At 38.6% G+C, this 12,269-nt stretch overlaps 1 protein-coding gene across 3 annotated transcripts in view; it reads right to left on the reverse strand.

Moving 5' to 3' along the window:
* Positions 1-12,269, reverse strand: part of CNTNAP5 (contactin associated protein like 5) — a 274,310-nt gene that overhangs the window by 53,008 nt on the left and 209,033 nt on the right. For all 3 annotated transcript variants that reach the window (XM_021397542.1, XM_021397543.1, XM_021397544.1), the window contains exon 15: positions 2,942-3,098. In XM_021397542.1, the coding sequence (XP_021253217.1) occupies positions 2,942-3,098 (157 nt within the window). The remainder of the gene's footprint in view (positions 1-2,941; positions 3,099-12,269) is intronic.

Consider the following 12,269-nt stretch of genomic DNA (forward strand, 5'->3'; position numbering starts at 1 on the left):
ACGCCTTTCCCCAAGTAATGCCTGCACTAAGAACATCCCTTCTTTTTGAAACAGTCCATAGCTTTTAGGATGACAATCGCTTTCAAGGTAAGCACATGAAGCAATGGCAAATCCATCTCATCTATACATAACTTGTTCCAATAGCTAACTATTCTCAGTGTTGGGAAGGGGAAGAAAGTGAAAGAAAATATTTTTGGACTAATTTTTACTTCAGCTTGCTGCCACTGGATTTCAGTGAATTTTCCCATCCACTAGCAAGAGCTTTCAACAGTCAGGAATCTCTTTTTTGAAGGTACACGTAAACTCCAGTCAGGTCACATTTAGCACTTTCCCAGGTCCCTTGTTTGGGGTCAGGGTGCCAGTTTTTGCCTCTGCTCACCCAGCAGATGTGGTCTCTCATTCTCTATTAAAATACCATGAAATTGCTCTAGTGTTCTGCAGTGACAGAATTAGCTGTCATCATATTGCAAAGTTTGGAAGCATGGTGAGGAAAGAAGTGAGGATCTAGATGGAAAAACATACTTTTCACTAAAAAGTTTTAAATTAAAAGGGGGAAAATGCAAAAGCCTTCCCCATATAGGTTGTGGATGCCTCGTCCCTGGAGGCATTCAAGGCCAGGCTGGACGTGGCTCTGGGCAGCCTGGTCTAGTGGTTGGCAACCCTGCACTCAGCAGGGGGGTTGAAACTTGATCATCTTTGAGGTCCTTTTCAACCCAGGCCTTTCTATGATATATAATGCAACTAATTACATTCCTGTTCATCTGGCCAGCATAACTCCAGGGAGACTAACATGATGCAGGAGACCAGAGTTAGCAGCTGGGCTCAGGTGTCTGCTTAGATACCATTTCAAAGTCAGCATGCCTAGATGTGCACATTGTGTTCTGCCAAACACCTGGCTCAGGACTTCTTTCAGATTTGTTCTCTCTTGTTTTCTGTTTCTTTAGCTGCTCTGAGAAATTTGTAGGTTCTTCTGCACCCAAGACTTAGTCTAAGAAAACAAAGTCTCAGCCTGCCTCAGCTTCAGAAGGATGCATCAGCCATTCTGGTGAATGGCTGCAACAATGAGCAGCCTGATTTATCTAAAAAGAGCTAAAATTTCTGGTTTTCCACTCTGCAGCACTCATTTTATTTCATGCTAAGGCAAATAAATACATCTACTACTTGTTCCTTCCAAGATAATGTATAGCAGGTTAAAGTCACAGTTCAGATCTCAGCAGGTTTCAGATTCAAATGCTCATTATATATCAGGGGGGTCAGTGTTCAAGCAGAGAAACAGAAAAGTAATCTTCAAAAGGCATGAAATTTCTTAGGTTTAGAAACTTTTTGTAAAGATCTTGGGATTTTTAGTTTTTAAACAGGCAACCTGCAACTTAGAATGATCAGATTTCGAATGGATTTAAAAAATAAAGAAAAAAAAAGAACAAACCCAAGAAAACGCATCTGTACCCCCAGACAAATAGTAGGTAGAGTTTAGCTAAGGAAATATCTGCGTGTGTCCCGTTATCATCAAGAAATCAGGAGAAACAAGCAACTCTGTGAGCAATCAAGCTAATGAAGCATGACATGCAACATCCCTCTCTCATGAGGGTTTTCCAAAATCTAATAAAAGTATAGGCTTATACTTCCTTCTTACTTGTGGATTTTAATTGTCTTTTTCCCCTCAACCTGGCATAAATTTTCATAGAATATGTAATTTCTAATACTTTAGAGATTTCTGCTCCTCTGTTAAATACGTTTGAAATGTGTTTGCCTGTTCAAAATCATTGTGGGGGGATGGAGATTAACACACCCAGCATAACTTGCTCAGGCCTCATTTCTTAGGAGAAATGCTGTAACTCTGCATCTAGCTTTCACCTAGCACTGGTTAACATGATCTTGTGGTGCACTATCCTGCAATCTCAGATTGCCAACAGAACACAGTGTAGAGTAGCAGCTCACCAGATAAAGCAAAATGTGGATGACACAGCCAGGAACCAGTAAAATCAGCTGCTTTTGATGCTCATGTACAAATCTCACCAAAATGTGTTTGGTAACCAAACATTAAAGACAGATGAACATGTACAGTGAAGCCTTTCTATACAAATTGATACAAATCATATTCATAAAACAACATTTACATAAAGAGCTTCTACAGAGATCCCTACCGCTACGATTTTTGAAAGTGAATAGTGACTCTGGGGATATAAAAGATCCAGATGAATAAGCACACTGTCTGGAAACAAGACTGTATTGCAAATGCCACATACTGAGTAACCAAAAAAGCCTAACACTTAAAATGACAAGTCATTTCTGACTTTTTTTTGTTTGTTGGTTTGAAACATCTGGGCACAAGAAAGCTCCAAACCTGAGGAAGGCTTTGAGTGTTCATGTCTAAAACTTCTTATGGAGACTGAAGCATAACCTACAGAAGCCAAAGGAAGTCCTTCCATTGACTTTAAAAAGCTTGGAACTCAACGTAAAAAAAAATTAAGGAATTTACAGATATGCTGTTTTATAAGAAAAATAAAAGTCCTTTTGATAGTACAGATTTCTTGTTCTTTGATTGTCTGTACCTGAATTTTACAGTCAATGCCTGAAATTTCTGCTGTCATATATAACCATGCACCAACCTTCTATAGCTTTTATTCATGCAATGCTGTGGCTGAATCTTTGGAAACTTTCAAAGAAATACAAACTCTGGAATTGATATTTAGCAACAAAGGTTTTTGAGGACAACCCATCCCAGCAACCTTCTTTAACTGCATGTCATGGCTTTGGTTCAGAGAAGAAATCTGAGCTGAAATCAGAAATCCAAATCCTAGTTTGACTTTCCTTCTGATTACACTCAAATCATTCAGGTATCCCCAGACAAAAATTAGCAGAAGATTTAATCCTTCTGGCCCTACTTCCTACCCCAAGCTGTCACACAGACACTACACCACACACATGTGAAAATTATTACCATTCTTCTCTATCTGCGTCACAGTTGCAAAAATATCTCATATCCAGACAACTTTCTTCCAGTCCACATGCACACTGCTGAATGCCCGGAAGTGATCCTCCCCAGTAAAGATGCTTTTCATTGGCACGTCCAACCCACCAAGCAAATGGCATTCCATCTGGATGAAAGGAAAAGAAGGAGGAAAAAAAGAGAAAAAGAGAAAGAAAGAATTTGATAAGCAAATTGGATTCTCTTGAGAATGAAGAAGAGAATGGAAGTGGACATGTTAAATAATACTGAAAGAAAAGATGCAAATTGTGAAAATAAAAAACCATAACCTTTGCCCAAATTCTATTTTAATGAATACACTGGAAAAACAACAGCTTTATGGTAATACCGTTTGGTTTGAGGAACAGATGTTTTCCCCACAGGGCTCATGTGCCAATCACCCCTAAGAATTTTGATGCATTTCAGCTGTAAAGATTTTTGACATGCAATCCCAACATCACTGTCTGCATCAGCTCTATCCAGAAAGTTTGCATGATGCTAGAGCAAAGATCTGATCACTGAAGGAGTCTGAAAGCAATTCTAACATGACTCACTCTACACAGCTGTCTTGAACCACCCAGTACTGACCAAAGACCTCTTGCAAAACTGACCAGTCACAAAGTAAACTCCAGCTCTTAAATCGGGATTTTTACATTAGAATCATATACAAGGCGGAAAAATCTCTTGAAATAGCACAAAATCTCACCAATTACTATGAGCTTAATCCAGCTCCTCTTGAAATTAGAACAAAAATTTTACGGTTTCTAGCGGAGCAGGACTAGGGATTTTAATATGCTCTCCAAGGGTGAAATTTGCTAATGCTAAGCTCTATAAGACATTCAAACATTCTGGATTAAGGACTCAGGTAGGAGATAAGTACAGAAAAAGATTTCCCTACTTATGAATTATCTCTGTGAAGTTATTTTCTATCTACAGGACCTCTAAGATCTATGTATTTATATAAAGCAAGATAGTTTTTGTTTAAATTTCATAATCTCTTATACATCAAACATCCAATATTAATAGGTATAGCAAGCAGATTCAGATACAATGAAATCCTCAGATTAACATTTTTCTAAAATTGACTTTGTCTTCCAGCTCAGAAAACTTTTTCATTGACTTCTTAATCCTTAAATCAAGAAATGTAATGAGTTACACATACAGGTAGATGGTAAAATTTAGCAAAACTGACATATCAAGACTTTCTGATCAGAGGCGCTTGTAAAAATAAACTGCAAAGCTAATGTAGAAAAATGTATCAATTTATTCTCCTGCTCTACTAACATTATTAGTAGGGAGCATTCCTCATTATACAAAGCAAGAAAGTGTAAAATATGAAATGCAATCAAGGTTAACTGTAGACTGTAAGGGACTAATTAAAATGAGTTTTAGAATCACATGGCAAAATTAATTCATATTTGCTTTCCTTCCAAGCTTAGACTGCTGAACTGTAAACTCATGAAAAAAGGAAAATAAAAATAGGAAGTGACTCCATTCTCATGATACAAACAATTAAAACATTAGGATTTTGACCAATACCCAATGATACTTATTTCAAAAATGTAATTCCAGAACATCTAAGGATTCACCTTACAAAAACAGGCACAATCATTTTAGGTTTCATACTACTCTCAACATGAGGAAGGTTTTTATTCTTTTCTCTTCAGCTGATGTTGTTGAATAAATTGATTGCTGCGGCCAGTGAAACAAGACTTTACTATATTATTGGGAAATTACTTGATAAAGCTTGGAATAGTAACATCAGTTGAATGGGAGAGTGATTTGTCTAGCAGTTGAAATGGGCCTTTATACAGAAGTGCTTAATTTAATTTCAAAAGTGCCAAATTTGGAAAAAATACTTAGATAAAGATAAACCCTTCAGACTATATGCAAATAATTCATTAATCAAATTCAACCTGTTTCTTAGATTCTTTTGGCAGAAATCATTATGTACCTTTGCATAACAGTAAAATAAGCAATCAATCACAGTAATTAAGAATGCACAGTTTTCTAATATGTTTTATCAACCAATACCAAGCAAACACATATAGATTTATGAAAAAGAGCGAGAAAGTGGTAGAGTGCCACAGTCTTAAGTCACTTAAAACTAAATTAAATATAGTGCTAAAAAAACATGGAATTCAACACTATTAGGAACAATCTCAGTTTGTCAAGGGAACAGACCAAAAGAAAATATTTTCAAAAGTTCTATTTATTAGACACAATTCTGCCACCCTTTAGACAAGATGAGAAAATTCTTTCTCCCTAACTAGCCCCTTTGAGATCAACTGTAGTATTAAGGAAAATTATGCCCAGATTCTTCAAAACTCTTTTCCATCTGTTTATATTATAACACATGAGAAATTAAAGAGCTATTCAAGCAAAGCTCTTAAAATTGTGGGACTTAAAGCAATATGTGAAGTCTTTTGGGATTACTGAAACATACTGTATGCTATATACTTGTGATGTCAAAGCAATGTAATATTTCACTAACAACACCAATCAATCTATCCTCAAGTTCTTCCTAGAAATTTTATGTTGTTATATACTGAAGGGTGCCTGGCATTGAGACCAAATTTGGTCAACAGATGTTCACTAAGGTTCTTTCTTCTAAGTCTGTAAATTTCTTATAGTACCTTCCATTCTGTCATCTTGGGATGATCATTTTTTTTCAAAGCATTATCAACTCTTCTCCACCTCTAAATGAATCAATTCACTTTCTGTGATGATGAAGCCTCTGACTTAGGCCAGTGATGTTAATCAAGGGGTTAAAATGGTAGAAACTAGTAATAGTTGCCTAAGTCAGTAGAATTCCACCTAAAATATCTAAGACAAAAAGTCCTCTTAAAACAAATGTTATTAATTTTTTATTGTTTGCATAAATTGCGCCAAATAACACACTATTTAGTAAAAAAAAAAAAAAAAAAAGGGGGAAGTAAAAACCACTATGGAATAAATAAAAGTACAATTTTCTATGCATTTTTGTCTATTTAGAGCTGAAAAAAAAACAGTTACACTAATTTTTTTAAGATTGTCTTTGAACTTCATACTATGGTTCTGATGGAGAAAATGTGTGGAACAATCCCAAAGTGACTGACCTGTGACTGAATTAATCAGTAAAAGAACTAGAGAACAGTTTCTTACAAGTTATTTCTCCCCATATCGCTCAATCTGCTCACTGAGAAGTCAGCATAGGTTTTCTGAAAGGAAAGAGTATGAGGTCTTATCTTTAGCTGACCATCTTGGTGTTTTTTTCTACCTGTCTCTACAGTCTTGCTCTCTGTGTCTATTGATTTATTCAACAGCTACTAAGCATCCAGATGCCCAAGTAAGACTGAAAACCCTGGTTTATATACACATACCCAGGCATACTGAAGCATACAGACAAAAACTCAATTTTCCTCCATCCTGAGGCACAGAAAGTAAGCTCCTTTTGGATGTCAGTTCGTCAGCAGATTGCCAGTATCTGCTCCATCAGTGTACTTAACTACACAGTTCACTGTTAGTTTTAGGAAATCTATTTCACCAGAAGAAAAACTGGAACAAACCATACAGTTCATGAGCACAGACGGTGAGGACTCTGAGGTCAGTAGCAGTGAGACACATGCAGGTTGTCTCTAATGATCCTTAGAAGAAGATAGGTCTTGAGATTAAATTCATCTGCACTGTCTATTTGGATCTTCTAGTCACAGGAGTGGCTGGACACATATTGGGATTAGGTGTCCCTCTACAAACTTACTAGAAAATGTCCATTCTTTCAAATCTCCATTGTACTTACAGTTCTCCCATTTTCGTATTAGAATGCATTGATATTGCTAGAAATATGAGTTATTTTAAAGGTTTTATGCTTGTTCATGTTTAAAGGGCAGAAATTATTTCAATTTTTTTTTTTTTTATAGACACTCAGAAGCTGGAGGATGGGGAGAAGCAGCATATTGCAACAGCATTTTGCACTAAATTACAGTGTATATAGATCCCAAGCAAATTCCATGGAGACAATTTACTCATATATAGGCAGAAAGTCTTGCCATTGACTTTTATGTTTATAAAACATGAGTTAAAATAAGCCACATGTTTTTAACAGTATTATATTTTGAATGTTTTTCAAGATTTGTCGGCATCATTTGCCAGGTGGCTCTTGTTATTGCTACAAACAAAAATCTAACGATAGAAATATAACATTCCATGTATTCCAAGTATATTCCATGTTAAAATCCTGTGCTGTACAAACTGAAACTCCATCTCCAATAATTGCATATCGTAACATATGGAAGGCTGCTGGGGTTATCCAAATTATTAGAACAAGTCAGTTTAAGGTCTTTTCCACATCACAGTGAGCCAATTTATTCGTATATATTTGCTGAACTACAGAAACCAACCACATTGTACTAAAACAACATTCTTTTGGCAGTCTTATGTTCAGTTTTCTCTCTGAAGTCAAACTGAGTTAAGCAGAGAACTGAATTAAATCTGATGTCTTCATATCTTACTGATAAAAAAGCAGACTAAGTCGCATCTATGCTGTTTTCTCTTAAGCAGAAAACATATCAACGGACAGTGAAGACTGGGAAAATATTGATTGTAGAATAGAATAAAGCAATTGAAGCCAACTGGCTGCGAGCACAGTCAAGAATATAAAACATCTGTTTGCATCAACCACTTCAACAGCATCAAATCCTCACCCAGTATCTTGTATGTCACATGAAACAATCAGTTAGTAGACACAGACACATACACACTGCAATGTCAACCTGAATAACTGAATCCAAAGGCCAATTCAGAGGCCAAGTTATGCTCCCAGCTGATCCATTTTTAAGAACCTCTTGAAAGAAAACAAGAGGAGAAAGTAGTAAGAGAGTGAGAACAAGGAAAAATTGCAAAGATATCTTCTGCAAGAGTTCACCATGCTTCTGACTTGTTTCCATTGCAACACTTCTCTAGTCTAAACTGCAGTCTAACTCACTCACCTCCCCTTTGGCCTTTTCAGCAGGAAAAAAAATAGGTAAAAGAAGAAATGTTTACAATAATTTTGGTCAAAATTCTGGATAAATTGAAGAATTATTCTACATTGAATGGATAATGCAAAATAAAAATTCGAATTGGCTGTTTGCTCAACAAAGAAGTCTATGGTACTAACGCCACTGAATCTGTATTGGTTTAAACAGCAGTTCACAACTTTGGGAGAATGTCCTACACAGTGGTAGGAACTTGGGTTGTACTGCATTTACTAGTACATTCTGTCTCTTCTGGAAGCAGGTGCTGCGCATTAATGGTGAAAAAAGCTTCTCTTTGGTTTTATAATCCCTGGTCAGGGGCTTGTGGCTCTGCTGCCGCAGGAAGAAAGCACCAGCATCTTCTGAGCTGGCAGCAAGTTTTCTGCATTTCACAACAAAACCCTATTTTTAACTCAAGATCAGTTTGTCTTGGAAAATAATAATGTATTTAATACGAAACATGGAAAAAAATCCCCAATGACATGGTTCCTTTGAACATTATTCACTGAGCCACCAGATTGTCCAATTGTTTTTGTACCATATGATGATGTTGTTATATGACAAATGCTTGTTTCATGCTTGTTTCTTTTCTTTTCAGTAGTCTATAATGTCCATTTAATGCTCACTCAATTCTACCCACAAGTTCCCCCATGCCAACTATACAGTTAGGTTTTACTGTCCTTTTTTCTTCTTTAAGCAGACACCCAAATATCACTGCCTTGATTTTCAGAGATCACAAATGCAACTGTGTTGGAAACCATACGAGGTCAAAACACAGCAGCAGGACAGATGTCATTCTGTACCGAATAGCAGTGCTGCTAGCCAATGTTATTAAGATTTCCACTGAATTTGACTTCAATTTTTGGCCAGATCCTGTAATCCTTATTCAGAGCAGCTATTGTAAACTGAAGTCGTTCTACTAATGCCAGTGGACCTACTGCCCAGGAAAATCTTACTAAGTCAAAAAATCTGTCCCTAATTTTAAATTTATTTTTTTTTAAGTGTGGTTAGAATGAAAGGAAAAAAGGCAGTACTTTGCTTACGTTTTCTTCCTCATTATTCAGCTTTGTTGCCAAGGTGCACTGCTGTTATACAGTGTCAGGCTGAAGTAATTGCTTAAAGAAAACAAAACAAAAAAAACACATAGAAGCATTTGCCGCCTTCTCCCTTTGGACCAGCTGTTATCACAGTGCTCTTTTCTTCCTGAAATTGCTAAGATATTTTCACAGATGAGAATGGGCAAAAAGAATGTAAATAAACATGGACTTTTGCTTTTCCTAAATTTAACAGGAGGCTAATGATCAGGACTGCTGAGTTGCAATGACAGAGTTATTCCATACCACATTTACAGTACTTCTGTGAAGCAAAATTAGCATCAACCCTTGGAGACACAGATTTTGAGAACAGAGATAGGGATTTGAGACCCCAACAGTTTTATATGCTGAGGAAGATTGAATCTGCATCCAGAGTAAAATTTTATGCCTAGTACATGTCATTTTTGCAGAAGGCCAAAGATGACTAAAAATATTATGAGCACTCTGCCAGCTCAGGCTGGATTGTTTTCTCAATATAATTCTGGCCAAGTGACAAGTTTCTTGAAAGATGCCAAGTGGGACTCGAGCCAGAAAGAGAGACTATGTGAACAGCTTAAGGCATGCAGGTGAGGAAGAAAACCCAACAACAAAAACAACCTAAAACCAAAAATGCAGAAAAGATTGCAGCTTTTAGGATATTTGGAAAACAGAGAAAGCGTCAGCTTTGAACCTTCAGGAGTTTTGCTTTTGCTGATGATGGACTGGATATCCTATCCTGTTGGAACCACAGAATCACAGAATGGTTTGGGTTGGAAGGGACCTCATGGATCATCAAGCTCCAGCCCCCCCACCGCAGGCAGGGCTGCTAACCTCCATATCTAATACTAGACCAGGCTGCCCAGGGCCCCATCCAACCTGGCCTTGAACACCTCCAGGGACAGGGCATTCTCTTCTGCAGCATTCTCTTCTACAGGCCAAACAAGCCCAGCTCCCTCAGCCTGTCTTCATAGGGGAGGTGCTCCAGCCCTCTGAGCATCTTAGTGGCCCTCCTCTGGACCCTCTCTAACAGCTCCCTGTCTTTCTTGTAGTGGGGACCCCAGACCTGGACGCAGTACTCCAGATGGGGCCTCACAAGGGCAGAGTAGAGAGGGACAATCACCTCCCTCTCCCTGCTGGCCACCCCTCTTCTGATGGAGCCCAGGATACCATTTGCTTTCCGAGCTGCAAGAGCACACTGCTGGCTCATGTTAAGTTTTTCATCCACCTTTTCATCAGAATGACCCCCAGGTCCTTCTCTGCAGGGCTACTCTCAAGGATTGCTCCTCCCAGTCTGTATATATGCCTGGGACTCCTCCGGCCCAAGTGCAAAACCTTGCATTTTGCTGTGTTGAACCTCATTAGATTCACCCAGGCCCACCTTTCAAGTCTGTTGAGGTCCCTCTGAATGGCATCCCTTCCTTCCATTGTGTCAACGGTTTACAGGCGTTAGGTCCGATTCCGTGACAAAGGGGATGGGGGACCCAAGGGCCCACGTCCCGGGAAAAGGGGAAAGGGGAAAAGGGTAGGGAAATGGCCCTGAGAGCAAAGAACAGTGGCAACAATCTGAGGAGAAACAAACTAATTTACTAAATAAAATATCGGAATGCAAAACAACACACTATAATACAATATAATTACAATTTAAGCTGATAAATCCAACACAGAGAGAGAGAATGTCCCAAAATCAAGGTAGGCCTTACTCTACTACCGACGATAAGACGGCTGGAGAGCAAGGTGCTGCCGAGACGAGAGACGGCGGAAAAAGGAACGAGGTCTCGTGATCTGCAAGTTTTTATACTGCGAGCTTCTATCTTTTCCCTCCGGCTGGAAAATGGTAACAAAGGAGCAAAGTACCGTGGGGACTGTAGTAGTCCTTCTCTTCTGAGAACTAGGTATGTCCACTACATGATGTTATGATGTGGAATACCAATAACTGAAAATCACAAAACCATGACACATTGTCAAACAAAAATGCAAAGCATTTCATCTCCCACATTTCAGCTCAGTGTCACTTCAAATCTGTTCCTCGAAGCTTTCAAATCTTTTTATCTTCCACATTCCAGCTTTCCTTCCCATTCTCATTTTCTCTGTTTAGACTAATTCTGCCAAATAAATTCACATAAACAAACTCCGCACTGCCTTAACAGATAGGTCCACAGCATCATTGCACATCCTTCCTCTGTGCTGAGACCAGATCCCTATCAGTGGCCTGGATTCAACTGCAAGAGAATAATGGTGATGGGTAAGCCACAGTGTGTCCAGCATGGCCTTGCCTGGGCCAGAGAAGCCGGTTCAGCTCAGAAAAAATCTGGAGTTTAAAGGTATAACCAGCAAAGCCAACGGAAATAAGATGATGCCATCATATGTTGCCATTTAATTGCTCATTCTGTTTCTCATCCTCATCCTCTTTCACCAGTACCAACTTGCCCATTTCCACTGGAAGGCAATCTCCTGCAATGGGGAAATGCCACTGAAGTTTCCATAGAGGAAGCAATTTCAGAGACTAGAAATACATCAGAGTGGATAGGGGTCAACAGTTGAAGCATCAAAGATTATGAATGGTGTGACAAACTGTAAGCCAATCATTTCACCAGGAGAAAACTTAGTATGCACCTGTTATTCTTGGGAATGTTGAAGCAACAACTTTTATAGCACTGTAAAAATTACATTACGAGCAACTGCCCCTGGAAAGACTGCTAGGGAGAAACACTTCACAGCTCATTCATTCACTATGACTTTCTCGGGATAAAACTTGCCAGATGCAGCAACTGTTATAAATGGATCAGGTTCCAGGGAAATCGGGGTACTTGTGCTGACTTGCACTCACTGAAGATGAACCTGATCACAGAAGCACAGACTGGTTGAAGCTGGATGGGACCTGTTGCGAGCATCCAGTTTAGCAACTCCTTCAAGCCTGTTCTGAAACAGATTCAGACTGTAAGAATTCTTAGACAAACTCTGGCTGTCACTGGGCAGAAAAAAAAAAAAACATCCGAAGGTACTGAGAGACTGAAAAAAAGGCTTGAATAATCCATTTTTGAAAGTGGTCGAAAGGGGAAAATAATTATGCATTTGATCCATTTGCTCTTCAGGGTGCCATAGTGAGAGCTCAAGCACTTGGGATAGGGCACCGATGGAGAGTAACTGAGAGACCTTACCTGCAGCACTTTACACCTCGTGCACTAAATGTGTTGCAACAGTGAATCTGTACAGAGAAGTCCCCAAATTAGCAAA

This window comes from Numida meleagris, chromosome 5 (genome assembly GCF_002078875.1).
Source record: "Numida meleagris isolate 19003 breed g44 Domestic line chromosome 5, NumMel1.0, whole genome shotgun sequence".
NCBI lineage: Eukaryota > Metazoa > Chordata > Aves > Galliformes > Numididae > Numida > Numida meleagris.